The sequence below is a fragment of the Marmota flaviventris genome, chromosome 17 (assembly GCF_047511675.1).
Source record: "Marmota flaviventris isolate mMarFla1 chromosome 17, mMarFla1.hap1, whole genome shotgun sequence".
Lineage (NCBI taxonomy): Eukaryota > Metazoa > Chordata > Mammalia > Rodentia > Sciuridae > Marmota > Marmota flaviventris.
The window spans coordinates 61,038,165-61,056,696 of record NC_092514.1 but is presented as its reverse complement, the minus strand read 5'-3'; the positions used below and the strand labels follow the sequence as shown (position 1 = coordinate 61,056,696).

Sequence of the window (18,532 nt, the reverse complement as noted above, 5' to 3'; positions counted from 1 at the left end):
GTCTCTAAAGCCCCGACTGCTCTGACATCAGGGATCCTGCAGCAACTTTCCCAAGACAGCAGCTGCCGAGGGACCTACCTGGAGTCCTGGCCCTCGAGCAGGCTGCGGTAGGTGGCGATCTCCTGCTCCAGCCGCGTCTTGATGTCCAGCAGCATCTTGTACTCCTGGTTCTGGCACTCCATCTCGCTGCGGAGATCACTCAGCTGGGCCTCGATGCTGCTGATGAGGCCCTGGATCTGCTGCAGCTGCAGGGCGTAGCGGCACTCCGTCTCGGCCAAGGTGCTCTCTAGCCCAGCTTTCTGGTGGAGAAAAAAAAAAAAAAGTGTTATGGGAGGAAAGCCAGACTGAAGGGAGAATTGGAGGTGGTGGTTGCTGGCCAGGGGCAGGACAGGTACCATGCTCAGCTGAGACTGCAGCTCGATCTCTAGACCCTGCAGTGTACGCCTGAGTTCTGTGATCTCTGTCTTGCTGGTCTGGATCATGGCGGCGTTGGAGGACACCTCCTTGTTCAGCTCTGCACTCTGAAAGTCAAGCAGGAAGAAAGGGATGCAGGAGCCCACCTATGTGCTCCTGACCAAGAGGCCATGTCCACCTGGCACTGCCTGGTGACCTGGGGGGTAGGAGGGCTAATACCTTGCTCTGGAACCATTCCTCGGCATCCCGACGGTTCTTCTCTGCCATGGCCTCATACTGTTCCCTCATCTCTGCCAGCACACGGGTCAGGTCAATGCCAGGGGTGGCGTCCATCTCCACGTTGACCTTGCCTACCACCTGGTTGCTGAACTCCTTCATCTCCTATGATGAAGGGAAAGGAAGATGTGTGGAGCTCCTCTTCCTCCCCCTCCTTGCTCTGAGAGCTGATGGAATGTTCTAGAAAGTGCTTCCAGGTGCCACAGTGAAGGGCTATGTCCTACTGCAGCAGAGGGCTGCCTTTGTCTCACTGGGATGGAGGCTTGGCATCCCCCCTCACCTCCTCGTGGTTCTTCTTCATGTAGGCCAGCTCCTCGTTCAGGCTTTCAATCTGCATCTCCAGGTCAGTCTTGGACAGGGTCAGCTCGTCCAGCACCCTGCGCAGGCCGTTGATGTCGGCCTCCACGCTCTGGCGCAGGGCCAGCTCATTCTCATACCTGAAATATTAAAACAATTCTTTTAAAACGAGACATAAATGATCTTAGACCCGCCCTTTTCCCTGGGCCGGACTCTACTCCCCCTCCAAGGCCTTCACCCCCAGATGTTCCAGGGTCCTCAGTCAGCTCAGCATTTGTCTAAAATAAGAGACAGCCGGGAACGAGAGAGGGAAATCAACTCACTTGAGCCTGAAGTCGTCAGCAGCCAGCCTGGCATTGTCAATCTCCAGGACGACCCTGTTGTTATCAATGGTGGCTGCCAGGATCTGCAAAATACAGAAGGTCACCTTTGGAGGGTCCACACACTTAGGGAGCAAAACAAGGGCAGTACTCTGCCTCTTCGCTGTCTTTGAGCTGAGACAAGACACTTCTCTCTGGGCCTCAGTTTCTCCTCTATAAAGGGAGGGGTGAGGCCAGCTCCCTTCTGTCATAGTAGTATTCCCTGTCTGATCATGATGGGGGAGATCTGTCCCCCTGAGCACATCATCAGGTAGTCATGTCCTGACAGTCTCAGACCTGCCACCTCCCTGGCCACTGTCTTGAGAGCCTCCTACTTAAGGTCAGAAGGGATTCAGTGTGCTCCATGTATCGCCTAGTAATGACCCTGAAGCTGGATTCCCAGCTGAGGATAGGGTCAATCAAGCAACTATTCCCATCCCTCAGAATTTCTTGCTCTTTATACGCCAAAGCACTTCCAGCCCACCCCACATAGTTGGGGCTCAGCCCAGGCTGGTGGATTTTTGTTCCGACAAGCTGGTGTCACAGAGTGATGAACAGGCCTCACGCCACCACTTCCTAAGCCTCTGCCTCTTTCCCACCACTTTGTGGTTGCCAATTGACAACAGGAGTTTAAACAGGATCACTCCAAAATAAACAATTATTCCCAGAACGACGAACGAACATGTCTCCTTTTCTTTGTTGATTTTAGTCATTCAGAGTAGCTTTTAAAGCTGACATGTTTCCAGAGAACTCAATGAGTTAGGATTACAGAGATCCAGTCACTAACAACATAACTGTTTGAGAAGCCATAAAAAAAAAAATGTTGACATGAGTAACAACATCAAGAAACATGAATCATGGGAGAAAATGCGTTTAAGAAGTCATGGCGTGAGAAAGCCCACCAGGAGTAGAGACTGTCGATGGTGAAGAACTAGAATCTTCCTCTACAAGGAGGGTGTGAATTCCATCCACACCCAGACCCCGAGGGACTCTGTGTCCTGACCTCCAAGGGTCTGCTCTGTCCCAGGCAACCTTGGCATCAAGGCCTCACCTTCTCCCTGAGCTCCTCGATGGTCTTGTAGTAGTGGCTGTAGTCACGTTCCGGACTGGCAGGGCTCTGCTTCTGGTACCAGTCTCGGATCTTCACCTCCAGGTCAGCGTTGGCCTCCTCCAGGGCCCGCACCTTGTCCAGGTAGGAGGCCAGGCGGTCGTTGAGGTTCTGCATGGTGATCTTCTCATTGCCAGACAGGAGGCCGCCATCGCCACCACCGAAGTCACCAAAGCCACCACCAAAGCCACCTCCAAAACCTCCACCAAAGCCACTTCCATAACCACCTCCAAAGCCACTACCAGCTCCGCCACCAAAGCCACAGCTCATGCCGCCCCCATAGCTTCCAGCGGATCCCCCAGAGACGAATCGAGTAGAACAGGTGGAGATATTGCGGCCCCCTCCCAGTTGGCAAGAGCCGCCTCCGAAACCACCGCCATAGCTAGTGGAGGAGCTCTGCAGGCGACAGCTCATGGTGGGAGCAAGATTGAGAGCAGGTGCAGACAGGAGCTTGGTGTGGCCTGAGCCCAGGACGATGGCTCTTCCCTGGTGCGGGTGCCTTTTATGCACCCTACGTGGAGGTGGGTCCTCCTCTCTCCTCCCTTCCCCACCCTCTGACTTAGTGCCAACTGCACTTCGATTCCCACAGGACCCGTTGCCTCTGCTCTCCGGGGTGGGTTGCACATTTTGGGGTGGCTTTTTTTTTAATCCTTAACACAAAAGGGATGATTCAGCGGGAACGGTGTTCTGCTTGAGACTACCCCTTGACAACCGAATTCTACCTCACCTGTCCTGTAAGACGCTCACTCTGCAGGCTGTCAGCCCCACCCAGTGTTAGAATGGGCATTGAGTGGCTGCCGATGGCCCCGTGCTGTGGAAGGTCACCGCAGCCCTCAGCCTCCCTTCTTCCTAGTGCTCAAACTTCTGAATGAAATATTCTGAATCCTCCTTAGCACTTTGTCTATACCCGTGCTCCCAGCAACTCTGATGGCAAACTTTGTTGGTCTCATAGAATCGACTGCCTCGAATGTATTTAGGTTGACTAAGAAATGCCGCAAAGACCATCAGAAAAAGTGGCTCTGACAAGAGGCCTTTGAGGACCTCAGGGATCAAAAAGAGGTGAGGAAACTGAGGCACTGAAAGAGGAAGGGATCCCGCACGTTGTAATAGCCGATGTCCTTGGAGCCCTTACCACACGTAAGCACGGAGCTGAGTGCTTTACACTCAGTAAGCAGGAGGTGGGTCCTATATTCCCCCCTTTTATAAAAAAAAAAAAAGCTTTGAGGGTAGGATCAGAAGTGACCCCCAAATCTTGTTCTGCCTAACACTAAGACTTATTTTTAGGTATATTTTTCCTACGGTAAAGTATATAAATCATTAGCGTCGAGCTTGATTCATTTTTGCCTACGCATGTCCTGTGCAAGCACCACCCAGAACTTTCCAGCCCTTCATAAATCTCCTTGTACCTTTTCCCAGTTGTTACCCATACCCCACCCCTAAGGTAACCACTCTTCTTCCCACTTCTGTTACCAGAGATCAGTTCACAAGTTCTCAGCCAGGGGCTATTCTGCTCCCCAGGGGACACTTGACAATGTCTAGGGGCATTTTGTTTGTCACACTAGGGGAATGTTACTTAGAATGGGTGGTCGGGGTAGAAGCCAGGGATGCTGCTAAATATCCTACAACGCACCTGAAAATCCCCACAGCAAAGAATTATTTGGCCAAAAAGGTCAATAGAGTCAGGGTTGACCAGCCTGGGTTGACTCTCCCATTATAGTAACTGCCTTGGAGGCACAGCCAAATCCAGAAATAAGGTCTTCTCATTCCAGAGCAGGGCCCTCTCACATGACATCTTTCTCAGTTTGTGTTTGACTAAGAGGCCACATAGGAAGATGTGACCCACGGCCTAGGGCCAGGGTCTCTTCTGGGACCCAGGATGTGGCTTAAACACTCAGAGACACTTAGTAACATCCCAGAAAGGAGCTTCACCGTTCAGGCCAGAAGAACAGGACTTGGGGTGGCTTCTCAGAGCCCAGAATAGAAGTTTCCAGGGCTGAAAAAGAGAAGCCTGGGACCAGGGGCCATGGTCGCCATGGATGGCCTCCCAGGAACAGCCACAAGGGTCTGTTCAGAACCAGACCAAGGACTGGGGTGTGGTGGCTCAGGCATGAGGCTACCCTGGAGCCCCCTTCTCTGGCTCAGCAAGACCAGAAAAGAGAGATCTGGGTCTTGCCTTTTGTGTTCTGGGATATGGGAGCAGGCCTGCGTTCACCCAGGGGGCAGCTGGCAGTGCTAGGGAGAGAGGGTGGGTAGGCTGGGGTGCTCCAGCACCATGCTGAGTCAGGATTCGGGCTGACCCTCACCCTGCCAGCCCTCCTGCTTCAAGCTGATGGCTCAGCTCTCTGCAAAGGTGTGATTCAGCCCCGAGAAAGAACCCTGGCTCTCTCAGTAGAGGATCAAAACTGACAAGAAGGAGATTAATGGAACCTGCCAGGCCTGGGGTGACAATACCCCAATCCTCCCTGGGCGGACAAACAGGTTAGGGCCAACGCCTCTCTGGGTTACAATGCCACAGATCCTCCAAAACCCAGCAGAACAAACACGGGGGGTGGCCATGGCATGCCTCCACTCCAGGGTCAGGGCACAGCCCCACCCTCCCGAGCAGGGACTCCCTCTCCCCACCCCGCACCTAATGGAAGCAATGCTTAAGCTCTGTGCTCTGCCTTTTGGGAGAGTGACACCAAATCCAGTCCTCTCCCCAATGACATTTCATGGGAAAACTACATTCATGCCCATGCTTAACACATTGTCCTTTACCCGCAGTGATAGGAGCAGGTTTTATTAGCCCCTTGTTTTTAGATGAGACATCTGGGGTTCAGAGATGGCAAGTCCCTTGTCCAAGATTACAATGAAGTCAGTCAAAATGTAAATCTGTTCTCTCTCTCTCTCTCTCTCTCTCTCTCTCTCTCTCTCTCTCTCCTCTCTCTCTCCACCTCTCCCTTCCTAATGGTATCTTGGTAGCCTGGCCATGAACTCAGATTGATCAACCCCTGTGTATTTCTGTGATATTATGATATATAATAAAATAGGTATATCAGTTGGTCTTCATCCTGAGTCTCTGGCACAGAGCTCCTAAACCTAATATCACCCCTATCACTCCTAATAATTCCCTGAGTGATAGGGGTGCTGGAGCATCATTTGTTTTACTATTTGGTCTTCAGCCCTAATCTCTGACACAGAGCCCCTAAACCCTTGGTTCTCACAAGGTGTATACCAGTGGTCTCCTGGAGAGGCAGCTGTTCGCTAGAATTACTTTCAGCCCCACCCGCCCTCCATCATTCAGGAAGGGAGGGGTGCCAGAGATGAAGTTAATAATTGATCCTGCCTTCATGATGAAATCCCTAAGCTAGGGTTCAGAGAGTTCCCAGCCTAATGAACAAGAAGCAGGAGGGTGGCAGGCCCCAACACTGTGGGGACAGAAGTTCCTATACCTGAGACCCTTCCAAACCTCACCTATGTATCCTTTCCTCTGGCTTCCTTTAAAGCAACCTTTATAATAAATTGGCAAGAGTGAGCACACTGTTTTCCTAGGTTCTGTAAGCTATCCTACCAAATAATCAAACCCAAGAAAGAGGTCCTGGGGACCTGTGACATGCAGCCCAAATTGGACTGAAGCGATGAGCAACCTGGGAACCAACTACTTGCAATTAGCATCTGAAGCAAGGAGTAGTCTTTGTGGGATGGAGCCCCCAACCTGTGGGGTCCACACTAACTCTGGTTACTGTCAGAATTGAACTGCCTTGAGGGACACCTCATTGTTGTCAGAAAATTGCTAGATGTGGGGAAAACCCACACGCTGGGTCACAGGAGTGTTCTGTGTTAAGGGCGAAGTAAGAGGAGCAGGAAAAGCAGTTTGATTTTGCTACATTCACCTTCCATACATGTTCAAAGATAATAGAAAGGGCACAAGCCAACATTCATGGAACGCTATGATCAACCCTGTGTGTGCATGATCTAATTTCAAAGCAACTCTATTTATCGTCTCCTTCGTGCAGATGAGGAAACTGAAGCCCAGAGACATTAAATACACGGCTCAAACTTGAAAGCTCATTTGAGTCAAAGCAAGATTCGAACCTCTGACTCCGTGGTCTGCATCGTAACTACTGCCTGTAAACCACGCTCAGGCCAGTGCTCCCACCATCCCCACCCAAGCCAGGGCATCCTCTGCTGCCTTTTCCATTCTCCAGCCTCGACAGCACCCAAAGCCTGGCCAGTGGGTGGTCCTGCTTCCCAAATACCTGGGTCCTTAACTCTGCCGCCAGCTCCAGCTCAACGTGGGCCTTACTGGTATCTGAGTTGCCATCAGTACTTTGCCTTCCCAAGTCTCTGGCTCTCAAAGATATGCCCATACTTGCCAGGTTGTTCATCTGAACCCTGTCCCCCAGCTCATAATGCAGAGACTCTCATTTGGGGCAGGCTCCTCCCTCCCTCTCTCCCTGAACTCAAAGGTCTAGAACCCAGTATGCCTGACCCACTTCCCAAATGGTCTTGAGGCTCCCCACAGGGGAGAGGCCTCTACTGAAAGGCAGCCCCTCCACAGGCAGGCCTTCTGGGCAGCACCCTCTCCTCAAAAACACCTGCTTGGCACAGAGCTACTTGGAAGTCATTTCAGACCAGCCTTAATGCCGTAGGCCCTTGCAGGTCTACCGTACCCAACTCTTAAATCCCTTTTACATCACCTGAGCTTCCCAAAAAAAAAGAGCAAGATCAGCAAAGATGAGGTGAACCTGAGTTTCAATCCTTCATCGGACACTGATTTGCTATGTGACCTTGAGAAAGTTACTCAACCTTTCAGTGCCTCCACAGCCACAACTGAAAAATGGGGATTAGATGAGTTAGTATTTGATGCCTCTCAAATACCTGAGATTCAGGAGGCACTGGGCAGGTGGAGGGTTGCTCCATCTCACCTCCCTGTTACAATGAGGAAACACAAGCTCATTGTTATTAGATGACCAGAGAATCCTCTGAGCCTCCACCCTGACAGAAGGCTTTGCCTCCTTCCTTCTGTGGTCCCCACAGCTACTGTGGCACCCACAGTCACCAGACAAATGACAGTACATTCCTATTTTATTTCTCCCACTCTGTTAGGTTCCCTGAGGACAGGATCTTGGTCAAACGCACCCCCAAATACTACCCCTGGCATAGGGGAGCCCTTGATGAGTGTCCAGGAAGCTGTTTGGGGGACTGTTTGTCTAGTGGGTGTAGGTGAGAAGAAATGACAAACAGAAGTGGCATCCAAGGGGTCACCCCAGCTCCAAATCTCAGGAGACGAGCTCTCTTGCTGCCAGCTGCCTGCACAGGTGACCACCAGGTGGGCACATGCCTAAGTTACTAGAGTATGTCCTGCCATCTGGCTGGAAAATGCAAAGGAGAAGAGAGTTCATGTCTCATTTCAACACACATGGATTCAGCACCCGCTCCAAGGACTCGGCAAGAACAGTGCCTGCGGTGACACACCTCACAGTCCAGGTTACTCCCTGAGGTTCCAGGGCACAAGTGGTCTCATAGAGAGCTTAACGGTCATCTTGTCTGGCAAGACTCTTCAATTTACAGATGGGGAAACTGAGGTCCAAAGAGGGGCAGGGTCCAGCTGAGGTCCCCAGGGAGACAGTGGCAGGCCTGCCCCATGCCTGTTCTGGGAAGCCCCGCCTGAGCAGAGACACACCCAGGGCTCTAATCTCTAGTCCCAAAGCTGCCCTCTTTCTGTGGGGAAGGGAGGGGGCATCGCCTGCTGCCTGCTTTCCAGATTGGCTGGAACCCAAGCCTGGCCTCAGCCCAGGGCAGGCAGAAGGTGTGCCATGTCCTCTCAGAGACTATTTAAGGGCTCCACAGGGAGTAGGCCATCCCTGGATACAGGCATTTCACTCCAGGTCAGGCTGGGGACAGGATTTGGCAGGTTCCAAGGACCTCTTTGATAATTCCTCTAGGGGTCTCAGGAGAGCAGAAACAGGCACTCCAGGGAGATGAAAACAGCTTCCCCTCAGACCCCCAATTCAGGGTCCGGTTCTGAGAGAAGGCACGTTGACGGCCCACAGGCTGAGTCCTCCCTAGCCTCGCTGCATCTTTTGCAGAGGTTGTTATTTTTGCAAACTGAAGGGGGAGAATATGCTTGCTGGCCGCTCAGAGGGCTGAGACCTGCCCAAGAGTCCAAAGGCTCATGAGGCAGAGCAGCTACCAAGTCCCCAGCTTCTACCACCTGGGACCATAGAAGGCTTGGAACAGAGCCTCACTCTTCCCTGGACATGAGGGACATTGCAGCTGATGTCTGGAGCTTCAGCATGAGCTTAAACCACATCATGGGAGGCAAAAATGAGATGTGAGGGCAGCATTTGAACAGGATGCTCCAGAGGTTATGAATGGGTTTCAGGCCAGGAGCAGTGGCGCACGCCTATAATCCTCGTGGCTCCGGAGGCTAAGGCAGGAGGATCACGAGTTCAAAGCCAGCCTCAGCAAGGCCCTAAACAATTCAGGGAGATTCTGTTTCTAAATAAAAATAAGGGCTGGGATGTACCTGAGTGGTTAAGAACCCCTGGGTTTAATCCCTGTACCCAAAGGGAAAAAAAAATAGAATGGCTTTCAGATCAGCACACCTTCTAAAGAAAGTTCTTGCAGCTTCTGCCACTTGATGACATCAAGGGAAAGAAAAGGTTCTGGAATCAGAGACATGTCCCAGACCCAGTTTTGCCATTTCTCATTTGTGGCCCTCATTCAAGTTGCTTAACTTCCCCCAAGCCTCAGTTTCCTCTCTTCTGAAACTATGCTGAAGGTTGACATCCCCCTCCCAGGGTCATAGGAGAACTAATGAGATGCCATTGTGAAAAGCCCGCCCGGGGCCTGGCTTACTGTGAACACTCTTGCCTCCCTCCAGCCTCCACGCTCTCAGAAGGCACATTCCCCTTCCAACTGTCCCAGAGAGAGTTGGAACCACCTTGACTCTCTTCTACTAAACTTTCTGGGGCAGCACCTTTGCCCAGAAAATTGCATGGTGACCCTCTGGGAGGGCTGGGTTCTTTCCCCAAAAGATCAGATTTTCCAAAGAGGCCCCTCCCACCTGCTCCTTCCAGCAGGACTAGGGAACCGGTTCTCCTTTCCCATCCCCAGTCCTCGCCCCAGGGCCTGACCCAGCCCAGCTGAGACACCCAGACTTCTCTGCCCCCCCCCCCCTTCCTGCTGTCTCTTTAGGGCTATGAATCCTGGAGCTCAGAGAAACCAGCCCCAGACCAGAAGCAAGAACCAGACATGCGTGGACCCTGCTGTTTTATCAGGCCTCAGGAGTCTGGGGACAAGAGAGAGTGTGGGATTTGATGTTGTTTCAGGCTTAAGCTTGGGAGATCTGGCATCTTCCCCTCTGGGCACTTTAAGTGCCCTTCAGAAGGAGGTGTAGGTTTGGAGGGACACAAGGGCCAGCTTGTTACAGGGTGGCAGACAGAAAGAGCCAACCTAGAGGTCAAGTGTGCCTGGCTAGAAAAGACGGGAAGTCTGAGAAGCACATACGGAAAAGCAGAAGCCAGGAGAAGATCCTGCAAGAGACGGTGAAGGGCCATGGCCCAGGGTCCTAGAGCAAGCACTGGTCCTAGAGTCATAAAGATGTGAGGCTCAGTCCAGCCCTGTCATTGACCGTCCTTCCATGAAGCCACTGGGCAAATCCTTCATCTCTCCAAATTCAGGGTCCTCTACTCCAGTGGTGAGTACTCTGTGGGACACGTGGGCGAGCGTGCATAGCACAGTACCAGCCATACAATGCAGAACAATACGCTCAACCTGTCGCTTGGCAAATAATTACTAGACATGTCAAGTTCTGTACTAGATGCACCAAACTGCTCTGAGGGAACCCGACACCCGCACTTCCCCGGTGCCCCATGGAAGAGCAAGTCTCCTGAGCTGCACTGTGGTTCTAGCCTCTAGAACCCTGGGTTCCTCAAAGAACGAATTACATATGAGCGGGCAAGGAAGAGGTCAACAGGATAGAGATATCAGCATATGGGGACCCTGGACCTCCCTGGAGGCCAGAGGCCAACCCAGACCCCCACCAAGAAAAACTGGACACACTACCAAGAAATACTTGCAAATGGAAAAGTAGTTCTTTATTGCAGGAATAAACTCGATACAATGAGCTTGTTACCCCAAACAGTTGTTTCTTGCACTCCTTGCCAGGAAGGAGGTGCAGAGCATTAGACAGGGGAGAGAACATGCAAAGCCCCAAACTAGGAAATGAAGGGACATACATCAGCCAGTTGCTTTCTGAAGGTAGGGACCGGAGTTTGATTTCCAGCCCCCTCTCGCTTTCCAGTCCCCAACTCAGCCTGGGAAGGGGAGCTTGATAGCAAGGAACGTTGCTCTCCTGCTGGGTGCTTAGACTTCTCTCTTTCGGGAGGAAACCACCTTTCCATCCACTGACTCCTCTACCTTGATGTGGAAACTGCTGCTGCCACCACCTCCCAGGGAGGCTGCAGAAAGAAGGAGCAAGTTTTAGCATGAAGGAACCTGCCCTCTCTCTCCAAAGGTGGCCAGGACCCAGGCTAAGCTGTGGGAAAACTGGACAGCACCCCTGCAAATGGCCACTGGCCAATCCTGTCCGAGCTGCCAGGAGGTCTGGCATTGAATTATTCATCAAAGACATGAGAAACGGCAATGGCAGGTATGCCAGCTCTGAGCAATAATGCAGGATTTTTAAGCTGCCAGTGAACAGGAGAAATCGTGGGCATCTCACCATCCATGCAGAAAGGCTGGGTCTGGGGGAGAGAGCAGCCCTGGATAAAGCCTGCTCAGCCTGGAGTGGTCTCAGTAAATCCCCAACCTCCACCCTACCTGGGACCAGTCAAGGGTCCCACTGGGAAAGGTGTGCATCCTGGGATGGGAGTTCCCTGCCCCACTGGGTGTTTGGTCCCTTTTTCTGTCCTCCCCATTCCAAGGGCAACAGTGGCTTCAATAGCTCCAGTCCCCACCCTGCACCTACCTTCCCTGATGCCAACGCCCGCCATCCTGAAGGAGAGGGGAAGCAGATGTAAGCAGAGGGTAAAACTCCTGCTCTCCCCAAGAGAAGCTGCTGGGGACGGCTAAGTGGTCCTCTCCAGCCCCCTCCCACCTTCTCTAGAGCCTGAGACATCCTTACATCCTTTAGACCTGCCACCCACAAGCTAGAACCCTCTGATCTATAGTAATAACCCATCTACTTCACACAGAGAATGGAACAAGCATTAAATCTTAGAGACCGCTAGCACCACCTCCATCATTTACAGGAGAAGCACAGGTCCAGATAGGTAGCATGACATGCCCAAGGTCACAGCCAGAGACCAGAGCAGAGTCCAGACCTTTTTCTCCTAGTTCAGTTCTTTTTTCACTGTATCATACAGCTGCCTTGGGATACCCTGTTGTCCTCTTAGGATGACCCTGCATCACAGCCCTCCTCCCGCCATGCCCAAACCCCTACTTAGCATCCTGGCCCTCAAGCAAGCTGCGGTAGGTAGCGATCTCCTGCTCCAGCCGAGTCTTGATGTCCAGCAACATGTTGTACTCCTGGCTCTGAGCCTCCATCTCACAGCGGAGCTCACTTAGCTGGGCCTCCAGGCCACTGATGAGCCCCTGGATCTGCTGTAGCTGTGTGGCATAGCGGCACTCGATCTCCGCCAATGAGTTCTCCAGTCCGGCTTTCTGATGGAGCAACAGATCCATAGACACATTGGAACCCACCAAGGGCGTGGGGGCAGAGGAATGGAAGGGAATGCAGGCAGCCACCTCCAAGGGGGCTTGAGAACTTCAGGGCTTCACCAGCCATGGAGGATGGGAGGATCTGACACTGAGGGCTCAGAGTGAGATGAGATGCGGGTGGCCCTACCATGCTGAGCTGGGACTGCAGCTCGATCTCCAGCCCCTGCATGGTGCGCCTCAACTCCGTGATCTCCGTCTTGCTGGTCTGGATCATTTCAGTGTTGGAGGCCACCTCCTTGTTCAGCTCCTCGGTCTATGGGTCAAACACAAGAAATGTCAGCCCCAGGGGCCTCCTCGGAGACCTGGGGAGTGGGGAGCTGGGAAGGGGCAGGGCAGGGAGGCCAGGCCCACCTTGCTGAAGAACCAGGCCTCAGCATCCCGGCGGTTCTTCTCCGCCATGGCCTCGTACTGCTCCCTCATCTCAGACAGCATGCGCGTCAGGTCCACACCGGGTGCTGCGTCCATCTCCACGTTGACCTGCCCGGCCAGCTGGCTGCTGAACTCCTTCATCTCCTGTGGGTGGGGGAAGCCCAGTAGAGACAAAGGGCAGAAGAGAGAGTCAAGAGTCTGGGGTCCTGATGGGGCAATCTGGGCTCTGTCCCTAATTCAAGATGTGACCATGACATGCCACCCCCTCTGTTTCCCATTGCAACAAAAAAAGGTTTGATGCCATGGACCCCTGAGCTCTGAGGACCTCTTTCCTGCTCTAGGTCCTACCGAGGGAGGACTGGAGAGACTAGGATCTTTATTTGAGTTCCTGAAACAAACCAAGACAGTAGTTCGTGGCTGGCCAGAACACCAGAGAACAGTGACTTTTTCTGTCCCTGGAAACATTTTTTTTGCGGGAAGGGTGCATTTCTGAACCACTAAACCCTCAGCCAGCTCTGGGGAGGCGCAGCAGCCCTGCTCTGCCTCCCACCAGCCAAAGCCTCCAGCCGCTCTCACCTCCTCATGGTTCTTCTTCAGGTAGGCCAGCTCCTCGTTCAGGCTTTCAATCTGCATCTCCAGGTCAGTCCTGGCCAGGGTCAGCTCGTCCAGCACCTTGCGCAGGCCGTTGATGTCGGCCTCCACGCTCTGGCGCAGGGCCAGCTCATTCTCATACCTGGAAAGAGAAAGGGAGCCCAAAGTCAGGGAACGTGAGGGGCCTGGGCTGCTGAGGCAGGGGAAGAGGAAGGCCCAGCCCAGGGGAGCAATGCAGGGAGGGGAGAGGGTGATGGGAACGCACTTGAGTCTGAAGTCGTCTGCAGCCAGCCTGGCATTGTCAATCTCCAGGATGACCCGGGAGTTGTCGATGGTGGCAGCCAGGATCTGCAGGGGGCCAAGTTGTTTCTCAGGGCTGCTGATGTCCCACCTTGCACGCAAGGTAGGACCCCTCACCAACACCCTCCCCTCCAACACCACCAGTGGAAACCTGTAGAACCCAGGGAACAGACAGAGTCAGGCCTCATCTCCAGTGCCTTTGCCCCCTCCCTGGGACCCCTCCCTGTCCCCAAGGAGGGAAGATCAAGGAATCCCTATGAGAATTGGCTGGCCAGGTTCAAGCTAGAGAGGGGTGTGGTCGGCTCCCTCAACAGCCCTCTCAGGGATCTGTCTGCAGCCTCCTGGGGCATAGCTCATGGTCTCTGCCTCCTGTACCCCTTGACAGAGCTATAGGTTGACCAAGTATTATGGCCAGTGAGAACCTGAAGAGTGGCTAAGAAAAGCATTTTACAGATGAGGAAATTGGTCCCAGGGAGTGAAAGAGAAGGTAGGGGATGGCAGAGCCTATCATGAGTTCCCAGTTCTCCTAAGTCCTGAAGGTGCTTTTGGCACTAAAGGTGGTCCTTAAAACGTGAGGCTGGACGTCCTGGCATTTAGAGATCATAAGGTTATACTACAACACCATCTCTGCCAAGAAGGTAGAAGAACACTTTTCATGCAAACCCTGCAAGGTGTCTGGGACAGGGAAGGTGAGTTGCTCTTTATAATCGCCCCCACCTGTGTCCCATTTGCCCTAACATGATTCCCAAGATCCTTCCCTCCCTGCAAACTGCCAAGTGTAGCAATGTGTACCAGCATCTGCACCTGGAAAGCAGGTGCTTCTCAAGTATGCCAAGGTTACGCTGCAGACAGTCATTGCCTGGGCAGGAGAGGATCTCCCCAGCCAGCAGTTACACTGAGTCAGAGACGTGCACAGGCCACCAGCCACCTGCTCCCCTCTCTTTGACATCTGAAGACTTACTTTGTCCCGGATCTCTTCAATGGTCTTGAAGTAATGGCTATAGTCACGTTCCGGACTGGCAGGGCTCTGCTTCTGGTACCAGTCTCGGATCTTCACCTCCAGGTCGGTGTTGGCCTCCTCCAGGGCGCGCACCTTGTCCAGGTAGGAGGCCAGGCGGTCGTTGAGGTTCTGCATGGTGATCTTCTCATTGCCAGAGAGGAGGCCACCATCGCCACCACCAAAGTCACCAAAGCCACCACCGAAACCCCCACCAAAGCCACCGCCAAAACCCCCACCAAAGCCACCACCAAAACCCCCACCAAAACCACTACCAGCCCCTCCACCAAAGCCACAGCTCATGCCACTCCCATATCCCCCTCCTGACCCCGAGGAGACAAACCTGGCCGAAGAGGCCGAGATACTACGGCTTCCACCGCCACCATAGAGACTCCCTCCACCAAAGCCCCCTCCCCCAACCCGGAGGGAGCCCCCTCGAGTCGAGCCACCCCCGAAGGTGGAGGAAGAAGTTTGCAGCAACGTGGTGGCCATGGCTGGGCAGCAGTGCTGGTGAGCTCTCCGCAGGCAGAAAGGCACAGGCAGGAGGTGCGGGCTGGGCTGGACCTGGAGCGCAGTGCCCGTGGCCCCCAGCCTGGGCTCCTTATATACCCCTCGGAGGGTGCTGTGGGCCTGTCTCCTCCCCCAGAGCGAAGCCAACTCCTCTGCCTTCCTGACAAACACAGCTGCCTGCGCACCTCCACAGGGCTCGTGTACAGTTTTTCTTTCTTTCTTTTTTTTCAATGCAACAAAAGAGATGATTCAGAAGTAATGGTGTTTTGCCCCGCGGCCACAGTTTTAACACTTGGATTACAGGTTCACTCTCTCCACCCCAGGAGAAAGAGCGGCAGAGAGCAAACTCTCAGCACGTTTCAGCTCCCACAGCCTCTGCCCATCCCGTTAGAGCAGGGAAGCTGCTGTGCCCTCAGCTAAACTTTGTTGCCCTGGCCCAGGGTGGACAGCACCCCACTCCAAGTCACCACTCCGTGTTCTCTCATTCAAAGACTATGTGCATGAGCCTGCAGGACACAGGGAGCCCAGGCCCCTGAGGATGGGAATGTAGGACTCAGGGGACAGACTAAAGACAGGAGAGGGAGACATGAGTTAAGTTCTGGCTGAGGTGACCAGGGGGGTGAGCATCTGTCCCTGGTGCTGCAAACGGACTTTTTTTCTTCCCACCTCTGCTCCCCTGGATGCCCATGCCTGCTTCTCCAAAACCCCCAGCTTCCAGCCCCATGTCCCTGGCTAGCTCACAAAGGCCCAGCAGGCTCAGAGCTGACAAGGGGCTGATTGATAATCCAGCCACCTGCCAAATTCGCATGTCACTGAACCTTTGCTTGCTCCCAGACGGGACGCGTTGGGGCAAACCTCCGCAGATAAGGTTGGGGCAAGTTCCAAGAAGCCCCTGCCTTCTCCAGGGAGAGGCATGTCGCTGCTTAACAGGGTCAGATTAACCCCCATTTGTCCTGTCAATTGCTGCAGGCTCAAGAGAGATGAAGCCAGAAAACTCTGCACGCCTGAGCATTGTGGAGAAGGAAGGGTGGGGAGGCCTGGCGAGCAGGTGGAAGGCACCAGAGACCTCGAAGATCAAGGCTTCACTTTACACAGAAGGTCAGTCGAGCAATCAGGAGACACATTTCCTCAGCCCGCCAGCTCCAGGTCACCACTTTCCAAGGACACTGGTACCTGTGGATAGCATCACTTAGATGTATGACCTGCCCCCCCTTGGCCTACAGAATGTAGAGATGAGCTAGACTAAGCTGAAGAACAGGGAGGAAGATTTCTGGGCTGGGGTGGCCGCACCCAAGAACAGACAGGGTTCTGAGGTCCTGAGGTCTAGATTCAAATCCTGCACCTATCAATGATGAAGATGAAACTCTAGACATGTTCTTTTTATGGCACTGGGCACTGGCAGCTAACACTTCCAGGGAAGCACTAAGACCCAAGAGCCCCAGCCTGTCTCCCCTGGCTCTCATCATTTGAGTAAGAGTGGTGACTGCACATCCAGCACCTGGGACTCCCCCATACCCTCACCAGGAGGGCCTTTGTCCGTGGGCATCAAATCTTACCTTGTGAGCCTATCATGCTCCAAGCTTAGCAGCATCACCCACCTGCGCCAGTTCCAACTGAGCAACAAAAGTGGATCTTAGTTCTGCTGTAATAACGTAATCCACTGCTACCATATACTTCATGATTTAAAAAGCACTTTTGTATCCACTGTCCCCTTTAATCCATCCCCACACACAGAGGATGACCCCTGCCCAAGTTTAAAAGGGATAAAAATTGGCCCTCTGAGAGGTGAAGCAATTTGTGCAAGATGGCACAGCTAGCAAGGGTCTCCACTGGAACCCAGATAGGTCCTCGGACCCCTCCTGAAGCAGGGCACAGGAAAAGAACACCCTCCCTCAGACTCCAATTCCTGCATCTGAGCTGGGTTGAAGGGACCACTGCGGGTCTGGGTGGATGGGGTGGACTCCTCCTGACCCAGCTTCACACAGGAACCCAGGCCGCCAAGTTCTGGCCCAGACAGGGTAGTATTGTCTCATGGGTGGGAGGATATTGCCTTTTCCTCCGAAAGAAAAATAATCAAGGCCAGATCAGCCAGAGCTCATTAAAGCTTCTGCAGACATGGCGGCCCCTGCAATTAACCCAGAACAATTACTCGGCCGTTGCCCCAGGGTAAGGGAGTCTGCACCCCAGCCAGCTCCCCTTCTGCACCCCGATTCTTCTCCAGCAGCCCCTCATAAGGCTTTCCCTTCTTTCTCCAGCCCAGGCCAGGGGAGGAAGCTGGCTCCTTGCTGTCCTGGTTGCAAATCCTTAATTTCAGTCCAAACAGCGACTGCAATCAAGGTCTGGGCGGGGCCCCTAGGGCCTCCTCATTAGCGCCAGGCAGGATGGCCTTGCCAGGATTGCTCCCTGGCTCTGACCCAGGCTGCTGTGTGCCAGTTTCTGTCCTTTGCCCACTGTAGCCAGACAGGCGTCCCTGAAGCTGGACAGTCCCTCCTTGAAATGGGGCCATGCAGCTCAGTGTAAAGACCCTGGCTGGCTTCCACCTCTGGGCATGACTCAGCTTCTGGGACTGGTTCCTGATTTTAAATGAAGCTATTAACACTGACCCCAGCCACAGGGCCCTAGTGAACATTTAAGAGCACATAGGAAGGAGGTTCCCATAAACGTTAGATCCTACTCACACAACTCCTGTTCCCCAGGGTTGTGCCAGGGATAGAACACACGACCTGGGGGCTAAAGACTCACCTTTGAGTTTCTCCTTTCCCAATTTCCAGGCATGTGGTGTTGGATAAGATGCCTTACCCTGAGCCTCAGTCTACCAATCAGGAAAATGGAAATAATTCCAGCCCAGCCGGCCCTACAGAGCTAGACCAAGATGATTGACAGGAAACGCTTTAAGTGCTGGAGCAGTCATGATGAACAGCAGTGAGGGGAAAGACCCCAGCGCCCTCTGTCTCCTGACCCAGGTCTCCTCAGGTGCAGCTCCCAGACTGAGACAGAAGAGTTTTCCTGCCCTGCCCCTCACCCCGAGAACACAAAGGAAGGCTTCATTTCCAACACCCAGACCTGGACCCAGTCACCAGCTGGCCGCACCTGTGTGCGCCCAGACCCCGCCCCAAGCCACATTCCAGGGGCCCCTGGGCAGAGTGAGGGTTTCAGCTGGGACAACAAGGGAGGCTTTCATGGGCAGGGACCAGAATCTCTGCACAGTCCCAGCCTGGGGATGTGGCCAGGCCTCTGCCTCCTGCTCCAAACCTTCCTGAGACATTAAATGGGAGAAGGGGCTGGAGGGGCCTGGAGGTCAGAGAGGACAGCCCAGAGAGGGCAGAAGGGCTGCCCCGGGGCTGCACAATGCCAAGGAAGAACTGGACTCTGGGGCACATGGTCAAACTAGGGGGCCTCTCTGAGATCTGCAAGGAAATGGAGGCGTTAACACCCCCTTCGGGATCCACGTGAGGTTTGGCGGTGTCCCGGGCACAGGGCAGCGAGGATAGCATCAGTTTTCCTATAGAAGTAGGATGCAGGTGTGAGGTGGGTCCCTTGCCCCCACCTCCACAGGTCAGCCTTCTGTCATGGAGAGCTCATCGGGAAGCCCTCCGCCCAGGG

General features: G+C 53.6%; 2 protein-coding genes across 2 annotated transcripts; both read right to left on the bottom strand.

Annotated features, from left to right (window-relative positions):
- Window positions 1–74: 74 nt before the first annotated feature.
- Krt13 (keratin 13) lies at window positions 75–2,868 on the bottom strand. The gene is made up of 6 exons (XM_027947261.2): window positions 2,398–2,868; window positions 1,311–1,393; window positions 971–1,127; window positions 634–795; window positions 396–521; window positions 75–299 (listed from the first exon to the last, which is right to left on the bottom strand). Exons 1-6 carry the CDS (start codon window positions 2,866–2,868, stop codon window positions 75–77), a joined length of 1,224 nt encoding a protein of 407 aa, XP_027803062.1.
- Window positions 2,869–10,806: 7,938 nt separating this feature from the next.
- Window positions 10,807–14,911, bottom strand: Krt15 (keratin 15). The gene is made up of 8 exons (XM_027947256.1): window positions 14,384–14,911; window positions 13,388–13,470; window positions 13,108–13,264; window positions 12,514–12,675; window positions 12,290–12,415; window positions 11,885–12,105; window positions 11,411–11,436; window positions 10,807–10,901 (listed from the first exon to the last, which is right to left on the bottom strand). The coding sequence occupies exons 1-8, from the start codon at window positions 14,909–14,911 to the stop codon at window positions 10,807–10,809; spliced, it is 1,398 nt and encodes a 465-aa protein (XP_027803057.1).
- Between the last annotated feature and the right edge of the window lie 3,621 nt (window positions 14,912–18,532).

Excerpts from the sequence above, each read along its gene's own strand:
- Krt13 (XM_027947261.2), bottom strand. The coding sequence starts at position 2,868 with ATGAGCTGTCGCCTGCAGAGCTCCTCCACTAGCTATGGCGGTGGTTTC. Across the intron at positions 1,128-1,310 it reads GCTGACGACTTCAGGCTCAA|GTATGAGAATGAGCTGGCCC; the intron begins GTGAGTTGATTT and ends TTAATATTTCAG. Across the intron at positions 796-970 it reads TGAAGAAGAACCACGAGGAG|GAGATGAAGGAGTTCAGCAA; the intron begins GTGAGGGGGGAT and ends CCTTCATCATAG.
- Krt15 (XM_027947256.1), bottom strand. The coding sequence starts at position 14,911 with ATGGCCACCACGTTGCTGCAAACTTCTTCCTCCACCTTCGGGGGTGGC. Across the intron at positions 11,437-11,884 it reads CTTGAGGGCCAGGATGCTAA|GATGGCGGGCGTTGGCATCA; the intron begins GTAGGGGTTTGG and ends CCTCTCCTTCAG. Across the intron at positions 10,902-11,410 it reads GGGCGTTGGCATCAGGGAAG|CCTCCCTGGGAGGTGGTGGC; the intron begins GTAGGTGCAGGG and ends TTCTTTCTGCAG.